Genomic DNA, 25,690 nt, shown 5'->3' with positions numbered 1-25,690 from the left:
AATGAATACGAGTAGGGGTATTACATTTATTGGTATCAGAGCTACGATTTAGCCAGTTCTAGGACTGATGTAGCAAATACGGGATTAGCTATACATGCCATTTAAATTATTATTAATAGTGTGATATCTCCTGACCATTTAAAATGTGTTTTTTTATAGTAAATGTCTACTGACCAAGCTCAATCTGAGGAAGCTGGGAGTCATGCTCCGGCTTCAGTACAAAGAGAAGAAACTAGCAGTAGAAGGCCTGAGACAGAGGGTCGAGGGGAGGAGGCAAAAACAGCCATCTTTTAAATGATGAATGAATGGTTTAGTCTATACTTAAGAACTAACCCTGTAGTGCAGCAAGTTCAAGCTCCCCCTCCTGCTCCTCTACTGGTTCCCGAAATCCCACAGGGTACAGGTACTGAATCTGTCAGAAAAGGGAAAGCTCTAGCAGATAAAATTTGAAAATATGGGGCTGAAGAATTTCGAGCAGCAGTTGATGATGATTCCGAACGGGCTGAATTCTGGTTAGAAAACACTACTCGGGTTTTGGAGGAATTATCTTGTACACCAGAAGAATGTCTGATATGTGCCGTCTCACTGCTAAAGGACACAGCTTACCATTGGTGGAATATTAAAGCTTCTATTGTTCTGAAAGAAGAAATTACATAGGAATTCTTTCAGACCGAGTTTAGAAAGAAATATATCAATCGGAGGTTTCTTGATCAAAAGAGAAAAGAATTTCTTGAACTGAAACAGGGTAACAGATCAGTATCTGAGTATGAAAGATAATTAGTTTGATTGAGTAAATATGCTCGAGAATGGGTACAGTCAGAAGCTGAAATGTGCAAACGATTCGAAGAAGGGTTGAATGAAGACATTAAGCTACTGATCGGAATTCTTGAAATTCAAGAGTTTGCTACATTGGCAGAGAGAGCTTATAAAGCAGAAGAATTGAGCAAAGAAAAGAAACAGACTGAGAGGGAACCTCGAATTTTTAGTAAAGGACCGATGGGAAAATTTCAGTTTTCTGCTTCAAAGAAATTGAAGAAGTACCAGGATCGTTCTACCTCAGCCACCAGGTATTCGGGTAGAGAGCGAGGTTCTCAATGCACTAATCCAAGACCTTCTACTCCATCAGTGACCAGTGTTGGCAGTGTTGGCACTCCTAAGCCGAGATGCCAGTACTGTAATAAAGCTCATTTTGGTGAATGTCGATTAAAGAGCGGGGCTTGTTACTGATGTGGTTCTTTTGACCATTTCTTCAGAGATTGTCCAGAAAGGGGTGAAAAAGAAGCTGAACAGATATCGAAGCCGAGTAATCCAGTTTCGAGAGGTAAACCACCTCGACCATCTGGTAATGTCAGTGGTAGCCGAGGAGCAACGAAAGATATTGCAGGCAGGTCTAAAGTACGAGTATCTGCTAGGACATATGCCATCCGTGCCAGAGAAAATGCCTCAGCACCTGATATTATTACTGGTACATTTTCTTTACTTAATACTGATATTATTGCATTGATTGATCCTGGTTCTACTCATTCATATATATGTTTTAAACTTGCAATTGTTAAAAATTTATCAGTTGAACCTACTAAATTTGTGGTTAAAGTCTCGAACCCCCTGGGCCAGTCTGTGTTGGTGGATAAAATTTGTAAAAATTGTCCACTGATGGTAAGAGGTTATTGTTTCCTAGCTGATTTGATGTTACTGCCATTTGCTGAATTTGACGTGATATTGGGCATGGATTGGTTAACCCAGCATGATGCGGTAGAAAATTGTAGACAAAAATATATTGTACTAAAATGTCAGAATGGTGAGTTGCTCCGGGTTAAATCTGATCAGACAGAGGGGTTATCTGATGTGATTTCAGTAATGGCAGCACAGAGGTAAGTCAAAAAAGGGTATGATGCTTACTTGGCTTATGTACTCGACACCAATGTATCTGAGTCAAGGATAAAGGCTGTAACGCCCCGTACCCGAGACCATTGCCGGAGTCGAACACGAGGTGTTAATAGACTTAATTCATTACTTAAACAGCTCATACAATTCATTTTAAAATTTTCAGACAAGATGGCTAACTGCATCATAGTCGCTTTAAAAATCATATCTCGAGTTACGAAACTCGAAATCCAATTCCGTAAATTTTTCCTGAAACTAGACTCATATATCTATCTACTAATTTTTTCTAGAATTTTTTGTCAGGCCAATTAGTACAGTTTATTAGTTAAAGTCTCCCCTGTTTCGGGGTTAGACTACTCTGACCTCTGTGTATTACGAATCAGATATCTCCCTCTACAGAGCTTCAATGACTATGCCGTTTGTCTCTAATAAAACTAGACTCAATAAGGAATCTGTAAATATAAAGCATGACTTCTAATTATCTTTGTAAAATTTATGGTGAATTTACAAAGTCAGAACAGGGGATCCAGAAATCGCTCTGGCCCTGTTTCACAAAAATTTAAACATCTCATAAAATATAACTCATATACCTGTTTTGTTCCATCCATATGAAAATAGACTCATAATTCTTCAATTACATATATTATTCATCATCTAATTGTATCTCTACTATTTTTAGTGATTTTTCAAACTCACGTCACTGGTGCTGTCTGAATCTATTTTATAGTAAATTTTACCTATTTCATGGTTTCCATGGATTAGCTAGCAATTTAGCATACATAACACCAAATATGATCATGATTAGCCATTCCAATGGCTAATCATTACCAAGCATTTCCATACCACTCAATAACCATATCATAAGACCATATATACAAAATGATTATAATGCTATACATGCCATACTCAAAATATACAAGCCATTATGCCAAGATGGTATACGGATAGTGTGAGCGAGCCTTCGACCGTTCCCGATTTCCGAGCTGGCTTGTCAAAACTACAAGGAATGAAAAGGAGGGAGTAAGCATAAATGCTTAATAAGTTCACATGCAAATAGCAAGTAACATAACCATATAAGCAAACATAAAACATCATTTGCATAATCATCACCAAGACATTCATATCACATTTTCATTTATCATCTTACGATATTGTTGTTATATCGATTTTTCAACCCGAGGGTTAAGTACATACCTGTTCAAAGTATCCATTTCACAACACTTACCAATACGTCCCTTTCATCTTGAGTATTCCTCCATTTCAGTAGAACTTTACCCGTTGAACACATCGGAATATAATTCGGATACATGGAAAGTTTGCACATAAGTGCCACATATGTAGCCAAGCTACCATGTAACCCGCCCATAAGTGAACTCGGACTCAACTCAACGAGCTCGGGCGTTCGCATCCATAAGTGAACTCGGACTCAACTCAACGAGCTCGGATGCCTAGTTACATCTCTCGAACTCGGACTCAACTCAACGAGTTCGGACATTCGCATCCATAAGTGAACTCGGACTCAATTCAACGAGTTCGGATGCTCAACCATCCTAGTGACATGTCACTTGTATCCTAATCTATTCCTAAGGTTCAAACGGGCTTTTTTCCTCGATCTCACATCTTTGCCGTCTTCCACGGAATATCGGAACCGATACTCGGTAATAGTTCATACTCATCAAGTAATTCACATAATTACATATTATTCAACAATAACCACAGAACATAACGTTTCATGATAATAATAAGCATCATATCATATAAACAACATTAAATTCCTTAAAACAACAATTATGTTACTACATTTACACATGAACTTACCTCGTATGCGAAAATGGCTACTTTTACCATTTCGTCCACAACTTAGTATTTTCCCCATTTTAGCCCGAATTTCAGTTTTCCTTACTCTATCATTTAAAATATAGTCTAATTAGGACTCACATTATTCAAATTGACCCAAAATCATATTTTGGAAAAATTACAATTTTGCCCCTAAACTTTTGCATATTTACACTTTTGCCCCTAGGCTCGGGAATTAAACTTTATTCCTTATTCTTATGTTTTATAACATGCTGATCATTTTTCCCTTCTATGGCAACATCAAATTCTCACTCTAACATGTACTTATGACTATTAGGTATTTTTACCGATTAAGCCCTTTTGCTCGTTTTCACTTAAAACCGAGTAGCACAAGTTGTCTAACATAATTTAAAACCTCATATTCTATCATAAAACACCAAAATACACAAATTTCACCTATGGGTATTTTTCCAAATATGAACCCTAGGTTGAATTATTGCTAGCATAAGCTTAATTGAGCTACCAGGACTCCAAAAACGTAAAAATCATTAAAAACGGGGCTTGGAATCACTTACTATGGAGCTTGGAAGCTTGAAACAAACCCTAGCTATGGAGAACCCTTGAAATTTCGGCCTAATGAAGAAGATGGACAAAAATTGGCTTTTAATTTTGTTTTTAATTCATTTTAATAACTAAATGACCAAAATACCCTTACTGCTAAACTTTCCAAAAATTCCTTCCATGTCCTATTTTTGTCCATGAACTTAAAATTGGTCAAATTGCTATTTAAGACCTCCTCATTAATATTCCAAAACAATTTCATACTAAAAACTTCTAGAATGCAAGTTTTGCAACTTATTCGATTTAGTCCCTACTTTCAATTTAAGCACTTTAGGCATAGAATTTCATCACGAAATTTTCATACAATCATGCAATCATATCATAGACCTTAAAATAATCATAAAATAATTATTTATATCTCGAATTTTGTGATCACGAAACCACTATTCCGACTAGGCGCAAAATCAGGATGTTACAAAGGCATTGCCAATAGTATGTGAATTTTTCGATGTGTTTCCAGAGGAATTACCAGGGTTGCCACCAGAAAGAGAAGTGGAATTTTTCATAGATTTGATTCCGGGAACTACTCCGATTTCCATAGCTCCGTACCGAATGGATCCTACTGAATTAAAGGAGTTAAAGACACAGTTGCAAGAGCTTGTTGACAGGGGTTTTGTCCGACCGAGTCATTCACCTTGGGGTGCTCCGATTCTGTTTGTGAAAAAGAAGGACGTGTCTTTAAGACTATATATCGACTACCGGCAGCTTAATAAAGTAACCATAAAGAATAAGTACCCATTACCCTAGATTGATGATTTATTTGATCAGCTGAAAGGTGCTACTGTGTTTTCAAAGATTGATCTCCGATCAGGTTATTATTTGTGCCAAAAACAACCTTCAGAACCAGGTACGGACATTATGAGTTTCTGGTTATGCCGTTTGGGCTAACTAATGCACCTGCAGTATTCATGGATTTGATGAACCGGATATTCAGACCGTACTTAGATAGATTTGTAGTAGTATTCATTGATGATATTTTGGTTTATTCTCGGGATGAAGAAAAACATGCAGAACATTTGAGAATTGTGTTGCAAATTCTGCGAGAGAAGCAGTTATATGCTAAATTCAGTAAATGTGAATTTTGGCTCCGAGAAGTGGGTTTTCTTGGACACATTGTATCTGCCGAAGGCATCAGGGTAGATCCAAGTAAAATCTCAGCTATTGTCAATTGGAATCCACCAAAGAATGTATCTGAAGTTAGAAGTTTCTTTAGTTTAGCTGGTTATTATCGGAGATTTGTACAGGGATTCTCTATGATAGCTTCTCCGATGACTCGATTATTGTAGAAAGATGTAAAGTTCGAGTGGACTGATGAATATCAGTAGAGTTTCAACCGATTGAGAGATCTACTAACGAAAGCACCTGTATTAGTGCAACCTGAACCAGGTAAAGAATTTGTTATTTATAGTGATGCCTCATTAAATGGTTTAGGTTGTGTCTTAATGCAAGAAGGTAAAGTAATGGCCTATACTTCAAGACAACTTAAACCACATGAAAGAAATTACCCAGTATATGATTTTGAATTGGCTGCTATTGTATTTGCACTGAAGATATGGCGACATTACTTGTACGGTGAGAAATGTCACATTTATACTGATCATAAAAGCTTGAAATATTTGATGACAGAAAGATTTAAATTTGAGACAGCGCAGGTGGCTTAAACTGATAAAGGACTATGATTTGATTATTGATTACCATCCGGGTAAGGCTAATGTTGTAGCTGATGCTTTGAGCCGGATGTAACACCCCAAACCCATATTCGTTGCCGAAACAGGGTTACAGAGTGTTACCATTACATACAGAACATTTACAGATTAATTGAAACATTACTATTCACTTTCTGAGATCATATATATATAATGACCTTTATTTGGGCCCTCGAAGCCCAACATGAAGGTTAAAATCAAGTTGGAGCTCAACTGATTTCTCATAAAAAAATTTCGCTTAATTTTTTTTTAATTTTACTTGTGAACAGTACCCACAAGCCCGTGTGATTAGGCCTTATGGATTCCACACACCTGTGTGGCTTGGGACATGCCCGTGTCCCTTGTCCGTGGAGCTTTTTGTTTATGACATCATCATCAATTTAGGGGCACACGGCCACATTGCACGCCCGTGTCCTAAAGTCGTATTCCATATATGGCTGAGATACACGACCATATCTCTGCCTGTGTGGTCAATATCTAAGCTATTTTTCAAGCATTGGTCAACCTTAATCTCTTACACACTTATACAAAATCAAAAGCATATAACATGGTATTCATTTAATGATTAAACATTCTCAATTAAACTAAAAACATAGCATTTGTATGTCATCATACATGTGTCTCTCATACTCATTTTACCTTGTCTATTATGGTACCACTTATACTTTTATACCATGATTATCATCTTACCAAATATTTTCAGCTTAATCATCAAGCATTCATATTTTATTTTTATTTTTATTTTTTGAAAAAGTAACATAATGGTGGAGGGGGAAGTTTTTGAGTTAGTCCAGCCAGGGGCGAAGCCAGAAAAATTTTTTAGGGGGGATCGGATGAAATTTTAATTTTCTATAGTTTATATCTTTATAATTTGTAAATGATTAAATCAATTTTTATAATTTTAGGGGGGCCAAAGTGTAATTTTACCTTTACTAATTTAAAATTTTTAAAAAATTTAAAGAGCCAAAAATATAATTTTACATTTTAGGGGGAGCAGGGCCCATGCCAGCAGCCCCCCTAGCTACGCCATTGAGTCCAGCTTGAAACGACCAGAAAAGCATATCTTGTTCCATGTAGTGAACAACACTTTCCTGGTTTGCTTGGCGACACATTTTGATATTGATGATCCTCTGTTCATACAAACTTTTTAAGTACATATGTATTGTTTATCAACAGGCTCTTTTATCATTGTATGATTAGAAGGGCAACTGAACCATGTTGAAGTTGAGTTTATATGACAAGTCAAGGTGGTGAAGTCTTTATAACAATGCTCTTAGTTGAGGAAGAGGTCATAATCTTCACAATGTTGTTGAGGCGATATATGTTATAACCATAGTCACACTTGATATTTGACTTTTTTCAATCATCTTTTTCCTCGTATGTAGCTTGAGTTTTTTCAACTTTTAACATGTAGTTAGCGACATGTTTAATGCGATTTATATTTCGTTTTTGCTTCTACCTAAAAGAAGCATCTTTTCTAATCTTTTGCCATTTTCGATAGATATTGCCAAGAAAAAGGCAAAAATAAGGTTGTTTCGCTTAGTTCAGTAAGTGTTTGGAGTTTAAATGATCTAAAGAAGTGTGCTTTTTTTTATAGTGAAAGTGAAACTATATTCATAGACAGGGGCGAAGCCAAAATAATTTTTTAGGGGGGTTGAATGAAATTTTAATTTTTTATAGTTTATATCTTTATAATTTTTAAAGGATTAAATCGAACTTTTATAATTTTAAGGGGTTTAAAGTGTAATTTTATCTTTATTAATTAAAAATTTTAGAGGACCTAAATGACAAATTTTCATTTTAGGAGGGCCGGGGCCCATTCCAGCCCCCTAGAATCGCCTCTTCTCATAAGACAAACATGTAAGTTGGTTCCTTTTTTCAAATTTATGCTAAAGAGTTGTTCATGCAATAATTATTTAACGCATAAAACATATACCAAATAAAAATTCAATACATTTTAAGAAATAAAATTAGAGATTTAAAACATACCATTTATGAAGGATGTAACCATGATTGAAACTTTAAGTCCCTTAATCAAAAGCTTTAATTCTTGACGCTTTTCTTTTTTCTATCTAATTCTTTCCACATAATTAGTAGGCCAATTTTATATATAATATGCGTTTAACATTCTCACTCAGTTCACTAAATCGATTATGTAAAAGTTGATATTTACATAAGATACCGTTAATATTTATTAAATTTGCCTTTCATTTTCATAGCTCCATGAGTTACAACAAGAGCTAAAAGTTGTCCATCTTGCCTCCTCCTCAATTTTTCCTGAGTGCACTTGCTAGTTAGCTCATTCAAATTCCATTGCTCGTGTTATAGTTATTCTTGAATGGAGCAAACTGAGGAAGAGTTATTCGTGTTATAGTTAGCTCATTCAAATTCCATTGCCAGTTTCCTTTACTTTGATTTTTTTGCTAATGCACTTCAGTGTCAATTTAGTGTGTTAGCTGGATGATCTATATATCAATTCGAGTCCGAGAGATGTTAATAGGGGTCATTAGTAATAAGCTTGACAACTTATACTAAAATTAATTGGTATGATTGCTTGAGATTTTGAATATGTTCATATATGAATTGACATGAGAAGCATGTATCTTATTATGCAAAGCAAGTGAAATCGAGCCCTAGGAGCGAAAACGAATGTGAACAAGTCGGTAGACTCCAGAAACGAATTGAATGGTAAGTATAAGGTGAGTGAAGGAATTGATCATGACAAATTTATTGAAGTAATGGCTTTGATGAACAGTGAGTTAGCAACCATTAGACATGTATTAGCAACTTAATGACCCGCTGATTTAAATAATAACTTTTAAATCGTTTAATGACTAACTTAAAACTTTTTGAAATTGTGTGACAAAGTATAAACTAACTAATAGGCAAGTCATCCTAACTATAATGCTATGGGCCTTACTACTTCAAAAATCGCTCGAGGGCCACGTTGGGTTCGGTGGAATAAATCTTCTGCAAGGAGTTGGCTTTTGAATATGAATGGAGTAGTCAAATTAAGATCCCAAATGGCTTCTATAGGTGCTCTCTTGCGAAATGAAAATGGGAATTGGATTGGAGGTTTTATGTTGAATATAGGTGTGATTGGTAATGTCCATGTTGAACTTTCGGGGTGTTGTGGGTCTGTAACTAACGAAAACTTTAGGTGTAGCACATTTGACTGTTGAACTTAATATTTTATTAGTGATTCAATTCTTCAAGAAACCTTACGAGAATTGCCACCCAATTGACCATTTAATTAAATACTACTTAAATACTATAAATGAAGGTTAAGTTGTGGAGATTTGCCACATTTAACGTGAAGGTAACAAATACCTCGATCACTTAACAAATTAGATCTAGGATATAAATGTGGGTATGACACATTTAAACAAATTGTTGTTGAGTCTTATACCCGCTCCTTCTGATGCTTGTGGTAAATGGGTAGTTGGAGTTTAATTTTTTATAGTTCTTTTTTTTTTTAATTCCTAACTATAATTTATGATATAGGTATAAATAAATAAAAATTGAATCGAAATGGGGCAGACAAAATACCGTTGCTCACCTGGCCCTTTACTATCCTTGAATATGTTATGTTAGCCTTCAAACAGGCACAAGGGGAAACGGAAAACTATAAAAAGACGGGAAAAACAAGGAAGAGAGGTCGCAGTTCCACCTCATCTTCTTACACCTCTTCAACCCAGTTTTTTTTTTTTAATCAAACAAACAAAATCATGAAATTAAGTTCATCACCACTCTCTACCATTCGCTTCCTAAATTTCAATTCCCCCTTAATTATATCTCCTCTTTCATTCAATTTTCCCAAAACTACCTTCACCCATTTCCCTAATTTTTCTATCCATACTACAACTTCTTCTCCCGCCATTACTGCGGATGAATCCCAACTGGCGCCGCCCAAGCTCCCGCCTCACCTGCCCTGGCTCATTGTCGGCCTCGGTAATCCCAGCAAGAAATACAACGCCACTCGCCACAACGTATCTATATCTTCTTCAAAATATCCTCCTTTAGTCTTTTTTTTTTCGCATTTAAATTTTTTAGTCCTTTTTTTTTTTCTTTCAAACAGGTGGGCTTTGAGATGGCAGACGCCATAGCTGAGTCTGAAGGGATTTTTATTAACAATGTTAACTTCAAAGCCCTGTTAGGAAGAGGTTCTTTTCCTCTATTTCCCTTTTCTGACCCTAAAAGAAAACTTTGGGTTTCTTCAATCCTTGAATTACTTTCTCTGATGTTAAATTTACGGTCTTTAGTATGCCTTGAACTATTGAATATTATAGCAATGGCTCTTTGCTACGTACGCATTTCTTGGTGCTTCATGGAATTAGCAATGGGCATTATAGGATCCCTCGAATTTGGTTTTGGAATTTTTAATTTTTACATTGATTTGATTCTAGTTCCGCGCCACTGACTTTGAAAATCAGAATATAGCAGGTTTAAAGGGTATATTTGATAATCGGTACTTTCTTCTCGGTACATTGTAATCACTACTTAGATGTAATAATGAAATGCTTAATCCAGTAGTGTAGTAGCATGGTTCTTATATTGGAGAATTTTCACTTTACTAATTTTCTGCTTTAATTTGCTTTCTCTATTGAATATGAATTTGCGATTAAGATATTAAGACAAAATAATGGAATAGAAAAGAGAGAACAGGGCGCGTAGAATGTAGATAATGGAAACTTATTAAATCATGATGCCATTCCTCAATTTACTTTTGATTTAGATGATGGCAGACAACAGAAACTACAATTTTTCAGTAAATTCTTAGCTTCTTTTTTCCTTTTTGAAAGGTGCATGATATAAATTATGCCAGAACCTTTATCTTAGCTTCTTCAGCATAAGTTTAGGCATCAATATCGATGTCTCTTCTGAAAGCCTAAGACAGAGATATATGTGAAGCTGAAGATAGCATGCTTGGCAAAGTCTAGAAATAGAATTACACATGGTTAATGATTAATTCTGTATAAAGATTCTATGTGTGTATATACATGTACAATGAGGTTGTGTCTAATAGATGTAAAAGAAAGTTAAAAAATAAATCTATCCAGTTCATGAAATTCATGTTGCAAGCTATAATAGGTAACTGAAAATGCCCTACTATACAATATTTGATTGGAGATAGTTACTGTTTTCCAGGGTTTATTGGAAATGTTCCAGTCATGCTTGCCAAACCACAAACTTTCATGAACTCAAGTGGTGAATCTGTAAGTGGCCGTTGGACCTACAAATTGTCCTTGAGGGTCAAAGCCTCTCATCTGAACGAAATTACTATAATTCTAATTGTCATTTCATGTTTTTTCAATATATTTTGAAGGTTGGTTCCATTGTCTCGTATTACAAGATTCCATTGAAGCAAGTACTCGTGGTAAGTTTCTTTCTTTGATGTGACTTAATGCTATTCTTTCCCTCTCTTTCTACACTTACTGTTCTCCACAGGTTTACGATGATTTAGATTTACCTTTTGCCAAATTGAGACTACTTCCAAAAGGCGGACATGGAGGACATAATGGGTATTTATTCTCTGCTTTCTTATCCTATTAAAGTGAATATGTTAAGTGTAATAATTGGCAGTATGATATGTTGGTCTTTTCTTTTATTCTAGCATGAGAAGTATCATTGACCGTTTAAAAGGGAGCCGTGATTTTCCTCGTCTAAGAATTGGTATGCCGCTAAGAGCACTAAATTAATACCTGAAGTTCTGGTAATAGCCTTATATGCTGGTTTGTTAAATTTGTTGAACTTCTCTAGGCATTGGGCGGCCTCCTGGGAAGATGGATGCTGTTAATTTTGTTCTTCGCCCTTTCAATAAGCAAGAACATGAAGAGGTATGCAAAAATATATTAAACAACAATATATAGAAGTAAAAAAGAAAGAAGTTGGCAAACTGTTTCATGGTTATGTCTTTGTTTTTATCATTCAGCTTGAGTTTACATTTGAACGTGGAATAGAGGCTGTCCGGATTCTTTTACTTGAGGTTTCGATAAAAGTGCTACATTTGTCAACAGCACCAAAGCAATGGAACAACTTGGTTAAATTATAGCCCTTGGTGGTTATATCTTTCGTTTAAGGCAAGTGCATTGAGGTAATTTACGGAACTAGAATGTAATTACAATGAATTTTTAGCTAGAAACTTAGGTTAAAATTTTCGAGGATGGAAGCATTCAAGTAAGTGGGTAGATCTTTTCCTGAGCTTCATTTCCTTTTAACATAAAAGAAAATTTTAATTCTACAAGTAGGGCTCAACTTCTGTCATGTGTCCTATATTTTTAATACTTACTATTTATTTTATTTTTTGCCTGACCACGTATCAAATAATTTTTCATATTTGTAGAATTGGTAATAATTTCAATGTTCCGGAATAGGAATAGAGAGCAATAAACATGGCTGCCATGCAACTAATTTTCCTTTTTTGAGGTGACACATGTTTTATTCTTTGCCATCTACTTCATGTATGGAATTCCCTGAAATGTTTTATTTTTTATTAGTTTCTTTGTTGGAGGAATTCTGCTTGAGCTACACATTTCTATTATGACAGAAAATTCTACTGAGTTTTTTTTTTAGTTTATGCTTTGTGGTCTCATGAACTTTTTGTTTATTTTTTATTTAAGCTTCTTTTTAAAGCTGACTTATATTTTGGGTTGTATGTAACGATGGTGGGTATCCAGGAGAATCGTTTAGTAAAGAAGTCGAACTATAGAGATTCAAAGGATGACAATCTGAGAAGTGAGGAAGGAGATGCAAAACCAGAAAATTTACTTGGTAAATAGGCGAGCAGAAAAATAGCCACGACCCATTGAAGCAGTCAAATTTGCATTTTGTTTTAGGACTATGTTGTTGGCATCCAAAGCTTTATAAATTAAACATCTGCCATTACCAAGCTCCTGCATATCAATTTGCAAAATTGGGTGTGTTGAATTGAGACTGTAGCATTAGAAAACAAATTATTGGATTGTTAGGTGATCTGCCTAAGGGATAAAGGAGGTTGAATGCAACTCTTTAGAATGGTCATCCATTCCCATTCATTTTTCTGTGACAATAAGTCTTTGTTTTTATTGGTTTCATGGAATGAGATTACTTGTATATTATGAATGAGAACACAAATTATCGAGAAGCTATGTGCTAACGTATAACATTACTGCAATTCTTTTTGTCATACCGATGTTAAGGATTAATTTTTCTTTTACAGACAATTTTCCTTTTAATCATTTTAAAATAAATTATATATTGTGGTGAAGCACGAGAGACGGTATTACTTTCAATTTGTACATGTATTAGAGTGCTATAAAACATAAAATTGAGACACATGGTATATGCATTGGCATAGATTTGTACATTTATAATTGATGGGGTTGTGGGCTGAAGAGAAAGAGTAGTGACATTGATAATAACGCAAGTTGTTTAAGTAGACAAATTTCATAAGGAATGGGGTACCCAATCCATGCAATTCACACTTCAAATTTTCATTTTTATTTGGCTCAAGTAGTGAAGAGAAAACAGAAAGTGAGCGCAAGTAAACAGATTTTGTACATTTTTGTGTGTTCAAAATAAGTTTAAATGTTAAAATATAAGTTTTCATTGAAATTTTCTATAGATCGTTAAGCAATGATATGACAGTTAACGTGAAAAGACATTGCCCATTAGATGTCATTATAAATTAAAAATTAGAGGTGTGATTATAAAATAATTGTGTTTTCATAAAATTTAATACGTTTGTTGTATAAATCTGGACACTTAAAAGTGAATTTAAGTTGTTGTTGTTTTATAGTGTGGTGGTTAATTATATTTCTGGTGTTTAACTGGAACAATAAATGAAGGATGTGGTGGTGTGCATTTATGAATGTTGTTGAAGGAGATATGAAGATGGTGTTTTTCAGTTTGTTCAAAACTTTGGCACACATTTAATGAAGCATTGAAAGGCACCAAAAATATGGTTAAGGATGATAAATATGAATATGAGTGTGATGTTTGGAAACTGCATGTCCACCCCCATCTTCACAATTTTGCCATACATAGTGGTGCAAATTCTGGAGTTGGGAGTTTGTTTTGTCAGCTGGAATTCAAAATTGCTTCTTAGATCGAAATTAAAATATATAAAAAGAAAATGGTAATATGAATATAAAATTTATTTGATGGAATCCAACACATAATTTAGATTCGGCAATACCTTTAATAGTATTTATTATGGATTAGGACTACAAGTTGGGTTGAAATGAATTTTAGACACCAACTTCTCTTCCCAATCAAAATTTCCAATTATAATCAATAAAAATTGACATTTGTTCAATTGAGTATTTGTATTGTAGTAAGCACTAAAATTTAAGTTACTTTAAAAACTTTGAAGTCCCATTAAATTAAAGATGAGATTCAATTAAATTTTTGAAACTTTATATAAAATATAAAATTCTAATTTTACATTAAACTAAGAAAAATTTATTTAAAACAAAATATGTGGCCACAAAAAATGGTTGAACTAATAATAAGAAGAAGAAGAAGGATGGAAGAAATGAGATTGGTTTGATTGAGAGTGATGTGTAATAAAAATAAAAATAAAAAGGATTTGTTTGAAAGAATCCAAAGTATATATTGGGAGGTTTGAATTAAATTCACAAGCATCTCATTACACCAAAACTATATGCATGAATACACAACTTGAGATGATTTACCATTTATATTTTTCAAATGAATATGACGAGATAAATAAATAAATAAATAAAACATAAATTTATATAATTATATTACATTTAAATAAAAATATATGATTTATCATATTTTGTAATTTTTATCGGAAATTGCTGACATCAGAATTTTTTAACTCAAATATGGGCTAAAGTATTTAAGCCACTTAAAACATCAGAAAGAAACTCAAAACAAATGTTGTTAACAAAATAAATTATTTTGCTATTTTAGTTCTATACCTATATTTTTGTATTTTGGGTGTTCACTTGGGAAAAAGAAAACCATTTTTCTTGTCAATGTTGGCTTAATTGTAAGTTTGAAATTTTGGCAAATTTAACATCTACTTTGATTTTGTTTTTCTTATGTAAGGGTTTTGTTTAGTTTTTATCTACATTACGATATATTTGGATTATTAATTTTTTAATAATATTTATTTAAATTTGTATTCTTTGTAATGTAACAATAAAAGTCTTCAAATTTAAAAAAAAAAAATCAATTAAATTCTTGCCATTTTTTTACATCTAATTGATCCTTTGAATAAATAAAATTGGATAAATGGGCCCTTTGACTAACATTGACTGTTTCAACATTGATATGACAATTAACGACGTTAACATGAAGCTCGTTAACAAAAAATAAAAAAATTTTAAAAAAAATATTTATTTATTTTTACTAGAATGAACCTGGATATAACTTAATTTCTTTTAAAAAATTACAAATTTGTAAAACATTATTAAAATTGATAACAATATTAAATAAAGTTCAAAAAATATATAAATTACTAAAACCCATTGAAAAATTAAGTCCATAATGAATCAGGATATATGGTTGTCTGGATTCAATGTAAATTTAGACAACCTTGTGTCTAGATTCATTCATTCAAGACGATTTTTTCTAAATTATATAAAGATAAATTATTTTTCTTTAAAAATTGATATGTGTATCAATGTTTTAATTCTATTGGACATATGGTTGTCAGCAGTTATCACTAACATCGAGCACCAACTTAGTGCCATTAACGGCCACGTCAACAATGCAAACGGTCAACATTAGCCGAAGGGCCTATTTGGCCAGTTTTATTAGTTCAAGGTTGAATCGGGTGAAAAAATCGCAAGGGGCATAATTAATATTTTCGAAAAAATTCGAAGTACTTTTAAACCATTAAACCTAATTGGACTAATGGCTGAAACAATTAGAACACCCATTCTTGGCTCAATTGATTAATTGTGAGCTGACCAATAATTAAATAATAATAATTGATTGAATTAAGGGTGTGCAAATTTTGGGTAAAATCGAATTAATTCGGTTAACCAATCGAATTTAGTTAATCAGTCGGTTAACCGAATCAATTCGGTTAGGGTCGGTTAATAATTTTTTAGAAGTTTGGTTAACGGTTAATTAACCGAAAATTTATATTTTTTATATGCATTTTACATATATTAAATTCGGTTAATTTGATTAATTCAGTTAATTTTTTATATGTTTTATACTTGTTTTAACAAAAAAAATATAATAAATTTCAGTTAATTCGGTTAATCGACCAAATTAACCGAAAAAGTTCAATTCGGTTAATTTTTTTTGAAAATATTTCGGTTCAGTTAACGGTTAAAGTTTAAAAGCGTCAGTTAATTCGGTTAATGATAGTTTGGGTCAGTTAATCAATTGAACACCCCTAGATTGAATCGCTAATTTTTTTCCCGAGTTTTGATTTGTTTATTGGTTCACATCGCTCAATTAGTTACTAGCGGTCAAATTGATCTAGTCCAATCACGAAATATTTATTTTATAAACTTTCTTTAGCGCATTATTCATGGTCCCTACCAATTAAAAGTAAATACGTCATTTTTTTTCCCACATTATATGTAAAAAGAGATCATAGATGATGTAAAAAAATATTTATTTTTAATTGATAGAGACCATAAATAATGTGATAACAATAATTAGATATTTTTTTTCAATGATAATCCTAATTATAATCGCACTTATCATTGTACCGGTAATTAAGTTTTAACATTTTTAAAATTAAAATGGTTATATTAAATCAATAAAAATATTCAAACAAGTTGACCGAAGATCCCACGAAAGACTCCTGCTTTTCATCGCCCCATAGCCATATACATTAAAGCAGATAAAACTGAAAAGCAGCTTCCTAAATATCTGGTTTCGGTGACATTTTACCCCTTTCTTCGTATGTCGGTTTATTACAATTAAATATGTGTGCCTCGTATTCATCAAATTTTCAACTACTTCTTTTAATTTTTTTTGTCTGATTTAAAAATAGGATTATTTTATTTATTTAAATTTAATTATAAAATTTATAAATATTAGTATTAATATAAATAATATACTTTTTATATTTATTTTTGGTAACAAAGTTTGACATTTTTTAAATGTGGTATATGTCTTATATTTTGCAAAATTTATAAATTTTAATATTTAAAGTTAACAATGTTAAGTTTTTAGTGTTTAGTTCAGTTTTTGTAATGAATTTGATGAGAGTTAATTACTAATATTATTAGGTTTGAATTTCATAGTTTTGTTAATAAAATAAATTTAGTATTAATTATGAAGTTTTTAAATTTTAATTTGTTAAATATTGTTGATACAAGAATAGGTAGATGATTAAGATGAGTGTAATTCACCCTATTTAGGATAGATTAGGGAGCCGCCATATAGAGTAGTTAAAATAGTAGGAAGTAAAGAGGGAATGTGAGAATATGTGGCTTGGTGTAGGATGGGAGGAGAAGAGGTGTAAGTCGCTTGGTCTATCCTCAGGCATTAAGTTTTATATACTTGTGATCCCTTATCTTGAGGTGTCACGTGTTGTGTTGCTATTAACAAGTCAGGGGCAAGTGGCTTGGTGCCATAAGCTTAGGTAGACTGACATTTTAATGTGCCTTAGGTCATCTCAAATGAGATGTAATAGTTGATACTTAATGTGGCGATTAATGAGCGAGTTCGTTGGTCAAACAAGTTATAGGTCGAGAGGCTTTTACGAATGATGCTCTTGGAGAGTCTATTCATACAACTTGAGGACTTGGTTGTCCTAATGATCATAGCTAAGTTTAACAAATACAATCAAGGATTATGATTTTCTTTTAAGTTTTAAGGTTAATTTAATGAAACTTAATTACTAATATCATTAGTTAAAAATTTACTTTCATCAAATAAATTTAAAACTTAAATTAAACACTAAAAAGATAATATTATTATTTTATGTTCCAAATAATATATTAAAAAATAAGTTAGTAAACCCATTTTAAGTTGAATTAGAGCAAAAAGGATTAAAATTGTTTAAGCTAACTCTAGCCTAAACACACACCTATTCCAAACCAACCTTTTGGCTTTTACACAAAATTTAATAAAGATAAAATATTTTTTGAGTGAACATAAAAATGATAATAGCAAAAAACCAAACATTCCAACATCAATGTAGGCCTTGATTGACGTGAGGACAGGCATTGTCTCCCTCATGGGATGTTCCCTTTACGCATTGCTTACCTCCTCTTCTACAACAATATATCCTTTTCCCATGTGCAATGGAAATCCTATTTTAGGATTTTATTATAAAACCTATTTTTATGTATTAATAATAACCTAATTATTTAATATATTTGACAGTGAATAATCACGCCATTAATTGTTATTTAAAACTAAAAAGTAAATAAATGAGATAATAGTCAAATTTTTAAGGAAAAAAAACTTTACAATGGATCATATAATATTTTATTTGGTATAAAAGAGAGATTAAACTAATGTACTAATTTATAGAAGATTACACTACATGAAGAAGATCTTCATGTAGTATTTGAACGATTTCATCAGGTGGTTGCTTGAATATATTTTTACTCAACGGTGTTGAGAACGTCATCTTTATCAATAAATCGCATAATGTTAATTAAATAAAGAGGACATGAGTTCTATTAAAATTAAGCATATATTATTTTTTAATTTATAACAAAAAATTTATTGTTTAACTTTTTAACTACATGGAAAACCAAGAGCTCTGTCCTCCTATTCTATCTATCCATGGGATGGAGGGTGAAGACCTTTGGTGTCTCCTCTAGGGCCTCATAATTACTAGCATTTTGGTAAAAAAAAAACTTGTGTTATAACTTAGCATCCTTCTCCTCCAAAACAACCTCCTATTTTGTGTGAATAAAATTTTTACAATCTTTAGCTAAACACTTTATTTCATCTCATCCGCTTGATTGAACTTCAACCAATTTAATGTTCTTAGCAATTCGAAGGCCAATCATATCATTTACCTCATGGGCTCTATTTTATTTAATCAATTTGGCACATGTTTATGTACAAACATAAGCTCAAACATGCTAGAAAAAGTTCATGACAATGGGTTCTGAGCACTTTTGCTACATGCTAGTGTCACGGGTTGAAAGATCTAGCCTTGTGACACTAGTACCCATAATCATCTAAGACAACATTGACAAACAAGACAACTACTTTTATTATTGTTCCTACTATCACGAGATTTCTCACCTTTATCACATATTTGAGAATTTTTTTCATTAATATCTTTTGAAACCAAATATTAAACATATTTATAATTAAAAGACTCATGACCAACATTATCCCCTTGAATCGTTGCTTTCTTCTTCATTCATTATATTATTTTTATAAAGAAATTCAAGCAAGTTTAGTGTTGGTCTTAAATCATAATTAATTTTGACATCATTATTAGAACAACTCTTTTTCTTCTCCACTCTTATTCAAATTTGATTTTTGATTCAAAATTTTTATTTTTGAAGGTGTTATTAGATATTAAAAAAGGTAACATGAATTAGTAAGTTAAGGGAAAGTTTTCCTATAATGAGCAAATGATATGTGTATGAGCTGTTATATGCTTTACATAGGATAAGATAAATCTTAATAATAGACGAGAAAGCATCTTGAAAATAGAGTTAATAATGATTTGTTTCATGTTTGCTTTCGAAACCATATAATAACTAAAATATTATTATGATACTAGAGCATGAATACTCATAGTAACAACATATCCTTATCATCCGTACATATCACGTCTAAAGAGAGTTAATAAATTATTTAAATATGCACTAATAAAATATAGAATAAATTTAGTCTTAACATTTATTTATTTTAATTTGTTTATTTTTGGACAGAAAATTTAATTAGACTGTTAAAATTTTAATAGCATTGATGTGGTCATCAACATAGCAATCAACGTATAGTTCATAAAAATTCAAAAAAAATATTTTAAAAAATCAACAAAGTTTAAAAAAATTATAATTTTTTTAAATATTTATCCATATTAATATATAAAATGCCACGTCAATGTCATTAAAATTTTAATAGTTTAATCAATTTTTCAATAAAAGACAAACAATTTAATTAAAATTTAAAAGTTTAAAGCTAAAATAACTCCTTTTAGAAAGAAAAAAAAAGATGAATAGACGTTAGAAAATAAATTTATATTTATTGCATTATTTAATTACATATTGTGAGAGGAAATTGGGAGTAAGAGTTATGCTGTAAAAGGAGAAACAAGGGAATGAGATATTCATCTTTCACTCCAAATCTGCCTCAACATATTGTTTTTATTTAATCTCACTTTTTCCTTTTTTTCATTTCTTGTTCACCATTGATGAATCTTTATGCCAAATCCACCTAGACATAGTTCTGTTCTTCTCACTCACTCACTCTTTCTTTTGAAAGATTACTTTATTCACTACTGATATCACATAATGTAGGTTTGATATAACTGAATTAGTATTAAAAATGAATCCAACACCAAATTAAATGTGAAAATAACCTAAATAAAAGAAGCAAAGATATAGCTACTTTAGTAAATTTTAAAAAACAACATTTCACATTTTTAAAAATCACCCACTAATCATAAATTTTGATAACATACTTCAATCAATTTTAACACCACCTAAAATAAACTATCCACTCTTTTTTCCTATTCCATTTTGTAATTATTAAAAAATAAAAATCTTTTAAAATTTTGAAAAATATGAAATTTATAAATATTATAAAAAGTTTTAAGAAATTGATAAATTTTGAAAAAAAATTATTTTTTTAAATTATTAAAAATATAAAGAAGTTCAAAAAATTATGAATATTTATAGAAATATACAATATTATTTTGACCAACTTAGAATCAAAAGCCTTCCACTTTTCTGTTTTATTTTTAACTTTCCCCCACCGCCAAACAATTTTTTTCCCCGTTAATATAACATTCCACCGAAAAGGAAAGAAAAGAAAAACATTGTCATTCGCATTTTTCATTATAAAAATCAATTTTATTTACAATTTACATATTATAATTAAGATATTTTAATTAGCAATAAATACAATAGGTAAAGTTTCAAAATTCAGAACATTTCTTTTCACTCGACTCATTATTTGAGTAAGAGATGATAATAAATTATAAGGTGTAATGTGGTGCTTACTTACTTTGTTCCTTAATCATATGGTTGGAAAAACAAAACATATTTCATAAATATTTATTTATCTTTTTAAAAAATATTCACAATAAAAAAATAAAAAATAAATTATATGTAGAGATGGTAAATACCCTGATTAGGAAAAGGAAATGAGAGCACACTTTAACCAACGATTCAAAATACTAAATTTGAGTAGGTGAAAATTGAAAGGAGGGAAGAAGTAATAATGGAGGTTGGCTTGGTCTTGAGTTGGACATTATTGCCAATTGGCTTTTTTTTCACGTGACAAGCAGCGGCCGCACCTATCCCATTGACCAAAGACCCTAAATTTACATAGTCTTCCATCTCCATTTCACAACCAAATTTGTTGGGTAAAAATATAAAGTTGTATAATTATTTTGAAATCGAAGCACGCACCCCAAAAATAACATTTTTTTTATAGAAATAATAAGTAAAAGTAGATACCATTCTCTTAAATTATAATGTAGACTGAAATATATTACATATTTAAACTAACACCTTATGTAATTTTTTTTTTTATAAATTTATTACCTATTTTTCATTCACCATGATCTTTTAACAATTTCAACCCCAATCTTATTCATTTTTATAATGATATTTTTTACATAATATTTTATTTGAATTGTGAGTGTAGTTCTGAATTTAATAACAACAATAATTTAGTAGTTTAAATGAAAATAATTGGGAAATTGATTTGAAAATTTGGACGGGCGGGAAATGGATATGGTTGACGAAGGTGAGAGCGGGAGCAAAGCTAGTGTAGAATCTTGTACGCGTCATCTAAATGAATGAAACGACAATCTATTAATGAAAAAGACGCCTGCCGACAATCACGGAACGGGTCCCACACTTGCCTTCACTCCACTGCAACTGGGACCATATGTAACACCTACTTTGTATTTACTTAGTATAGGAATTTGATTAACATGGTAACCAACTTAATATCATGATTTACTATACAAATACAATGCCACTGAACTGTAAAAACACACTATCAGATTTAATTTCTAACAGAACCCTAATACTTTCTTCTTCTTCTTTTTTTATAATTTATTCCAGTGGGACCCATCTTTTTCAAACAGAAGCCCCTCATTTAATTACCAAACCTAGAAAAAAGCAGTACTAATATTACAGTAGCAATAAGTAAAAAAGCCCCTCATCTTTTCCTTTTTGTTACCAGAGATAAGAAAAAGGGTGATTATTAAATTAATTAGTGTCGTTAACATTTACGAGAAGAGAAGCCAACCCTATTATTAGCAAGGTCGAAGCTAACACGTGTCCCTTGTTGTTGCACGTTCCCAATAATAGACATAGACGACGACGTAGGAGCAAAAGCGAAGCAAAACGTTCCCGATGAGTCCACGGGGATTAAATAATTTTTAGCCGGTAAATCAAGTGATTTCCCTTCCCCGAAATGGAACGCCACCGTTGGCACCTTCACGCTGCTCTTCGACGACAAGTCGTAACACGTGTCGAACAACGCCACCCCACTCGCGCTCGGCAACCCCTGTGTCTGTTTCACAAACGCGTCTCGCAGCGCGTTATATGCCTGAGTTTGCAGCCGAGTGATGGCAGTCCCGCAGTCTATGATCACTCCTCCTTCTCCTGCCTCGTTGATTTCAAAAAGCCCCGGGGAAATGTTGACCGCTTGCCCACCTACGCTGAACCCGGTGAGACCGATGTAATAAAACGTATTCACCTTTCGGCTCTTCATTAATGGAGCGATCACCGAGTCGGCCGGTAAACCCGAGTTGAAGTCCAAAGTCGACGAGCCGGTCGAATCACGATCCACTAAGCAGTAAGAGAACGATGTCGCTTTAATCTGGGATGTTAAAGACAAGGGTCCACCCCCGAGTCCAAGCAACCCCGCCGCTCCAACAAACAAGCCTTCATTATCATGGCCACAACCCAAAGCCACTCCATTCATGTTACCGGAGTTTCCAAACGACACTGTCTCGGTAACGAAATCACCCACCGTGTAAGATCCATCACCGTACGAGACTTGGTATAGGCATTTCCCGCTACGGCAAGCGGAAACTTCAAGAGAAGAGCACTGTTTTGATTCGCAAGTAACCGGGCTGTAAGTGGAGGACCCGGATGGGTTAAATATGGGGTCGGATTGTTGGTAACATTCGTTACAGGGCTCACACTGAATCCAGTTGATATCACTTCCAGTATCAAGAACCATGTAGTATTGTTTAGCCGGGTTACCGACTCCGACCCGGGAAAAGTACTCTCCACTCCCTTGGCTTGTTCCGGAAATAATGGGGGTAGAAAGTGCCTCAGCTTGGATCTGGGTAGGGAGTGGGCGGAGCTGGGATTTCTTGACTCCATTGAGAGCGAGTAGAAGCTTGGTAGAGAGAGAGTCGACACGGGCGGAGTCACGGTCTAGTCGGGATGCGACAAGGGCTTTGTAGTCGGTGTGGTGGGTTTTGTGTACGGAGCCCCTAGAGTGAAGTGGAACAGAGAAAACAGCAGCAGAAGTAGAAGAGTTGAAGAAAAGGGGTTGGGTTTGGGTCTGAGCGAAAGCTTTCAAAGATTGTGGGTCGAAGGAAAGTATATGTTGAGCTTGTGAAAGAGAGGAAGAGACATCGAGTGTAGTCGTGGTTGTTTGGGGAGAGAGACGAGCGAGGGTGGAAGTAAACAGAAAGGAAAGGAAGAGGGAAAAGGAGAGAAGGAAATGGTTGGAAGAAGCAGCAGCCATGTTTGGGGTTGTGGAGTGAGAGATGAGGGAGCAATGGGTTTTATTTATTTGGGTTGGGAGGCAGGTCACGTCAGGCTTGTTGGCTGGCAGACCATTAAAGCAATAAGCTCAGGGCGAAGCTTTGAACCCAACTCTCCATTTCCATTTCCTTTTCCTTTACCTTTTCCTTTTATTTCGTCGTTAAAACAAAAAACAAAAATATACAAAGGCACGTGGTCAGGTAGCTTAACCCTTAAGGCTGACTTTGGATTTTATTCTCTCTCTTTTATGTTTTCCAATGCATTCATTGTAATAAATTAATGGATAGACGATGCACACGTATTAAAATGAAATTTTTAATCGAAAGACGCTTAATCTCAATAATATACTATTTTACATATTAATACAAAAATGTTTTAAATAATTTACAAATGATGAGCCCTTGGGTAAAGGGATTAAAGACTGTCTCAATCCTATTTTATGAACTCACCTCTTTCTCCTTCAACATTGTTTTGATATTTGTTAGGGTTAAAAAATGCTTAGTAAATAAGTTGATTTAACTTTCAACTTTTGAGTATAATAATTATAAATTCTACTTTGGACTAATTCATGTTTATATTGAAAATGTTAAGAGTTGTTAATTTTTTGTGTGTTTAAGTCAAGATTTGGGATTAAGAAACCTAATCATTAGAATTTGACTCTTTTTTTCCTCTTTCAGAATTTTGAAATTTTTAGTTGAACTACTTAGCTTTTTGTTTTGAATGGTTATTTCTAGTGACATAACTCTAAACCCTAAAAATCTTATTTAATAAAATTAAAACAGCTATACTTTCATCAACTCGTATTAATTTATAAACCACAAAGAGATATAGTTGAAGGGTGAAAATGGTGGGTGGGTTATTGTGAAATTCAGAATGCGGGCTTACTTAGAGATATCGAATTGGACCTTTTGAACAAAACGAAGGTCAAGGCCTATGACATAATAACACACATTTTTAAGTTTAAGATGGTTAAACTGTTTGAATTTTAGTTTGAATGGTATGGATATTGTTGTCTACACAAAAAGATATAAATTTAAGTATGTTGAAGTGTATTATTCTCTTATTTAAAAATTAAATACTAATATTAATATAAGCAAAAAGAAAAAAAGCAAGAAAGAATGAAAGCGATTAAATGATAACCATATATATTGTTGTATTGTTTAAATGAATGTAGTTTTTAAGTTATGTATTTATTAAAATTTATCCATATCTATTGAAATTTAAAATGTTTTTTTTAAAAAATCTTTGGTGTTATAACATTTTAGAATTTTAAATTTCAAGGAATGCTTTTATTAAAGAGATTAGAGGAGCCGTACTTTGAAAAGGTATAGATTTGAGTTTTTCAAATTGCAAATTTCGATTGTCTTACATTTTTATTATATTAGAACGAATCAATATATTCTCAAATCATTTTTGAGAAAATATTATAAAATATTTTTTAGTCCTCAAAAACGATTTGATTTATTTTTAATGTTTTTGAGCTAAATTAAAATAATTTCTAGATATTTTAAACTCATTTTAAGTACTTTTGTATAGAACGGAGAGGGATTGAATTTTGCTCCATCCTCATGTCTAACAGTCACATTTTCCAGCTGATGGTGTAAGTTTACTCCCCATATGTGTAAGGTTGTCTAAAGTTGTGTTTTTTCTTCTCATAATGGTTATATTTTGTCTCCAACGGTTATAAACTCATTATTTAGTATAAATACACATCAAGAACACTCAAAAAAGCAAGAAATCAAGAGGAAATTCACCAAAGGTTTATTTTCTTCCTTATTTCTCTTACATGATATTTTTAATGAGATCTTTATTGCTAAATTT

The 25,690-nt window shown here is 32.6% G+C and overlaps 2 protein-coding genes across 3 annotated transcripts; one reads left to right on the top strand and one right to left on the bottom strand.

Moving 5' to 3' along the window:
• Nucleotides 1-9,546: 9,546 nt before the first annotated feature.
• On the top strand, nt 9,547-13,131 carry LOC107930176 (peptidyl-tRNA hydrolase, mitochondrial). Of its 2 annotated transcripts, none has more exons than XM_016861759.2 (9): nt 9,547-9,997; nt 10,087-10,171; nt 11,157-11,224; nt 11,335-11,385; nt 11,457-11,530; nt 11,623-11,681; nt 11,769-11,845; nt 11,941-12,088; nt 12,686-13,131. In XM_016861759.2, exons 1-8 carry the CDS (start codon nt 9,596-9,598, stop codon nt 12,058-12,060), a joined length of 936 nt encoding a protein of 311 aa, XP_016717248.2. In that variant the 5' UTR covers nt 9,547-9,595; the 3' UTR covers nt 12,061-12,088; nt 12,686-13,131. The 2 variants fall into 2 exon arrangements, with proteins under 2 accessions (XP_016717248.2, XP_016717247.2); XM_016861758.2 differs by having other exon boundaries at nt 11,941-12,102.
• Nucleotides 13,132-22,066: 8,935 nt separating this feature from the next.
• Nucleotides 22,067-24,153, bottom strand: LOC107930242 (protein ASPARTIC PROTEASE IN GUARD CELL 1). Its single transcript, XM_016861832.2, has one exon. The coding sequence runs from the start codon at nt 23,847-23,849 to the stop codon at nt 22,365-22,367; it is 1,485 nt and encodes a 494-aa protein (XP_016717321.2). The 5' UTR covers nt 23,850-24,153; the 3' UTR covers nt 22,067-22,364.
• Between the last annotated feature and the right edge of the window lie 1,537 nt (nt 24,154-25,690).

Source organism: Gossypium hirsutum, chromosome A09, assembly GCF_007990345.1.
Source record: "Gossypium hirsutum isolate 1008001.06 chromosome A09, Gossypium_hirsutum_v2.1, whole genome shotgun sequence".
NCBI classification, from domain to species: Eukaryota; Viridiplantae; Streptophyta; class Magnoliopsida; order Malvales; family Malvaceae; genus Gossypium; species Gossypium hirsutum.
Note: the sequence above shows the minus strand (reverse complement) of the source record. Positions and strands in the feature narration are given on the sequence as shown.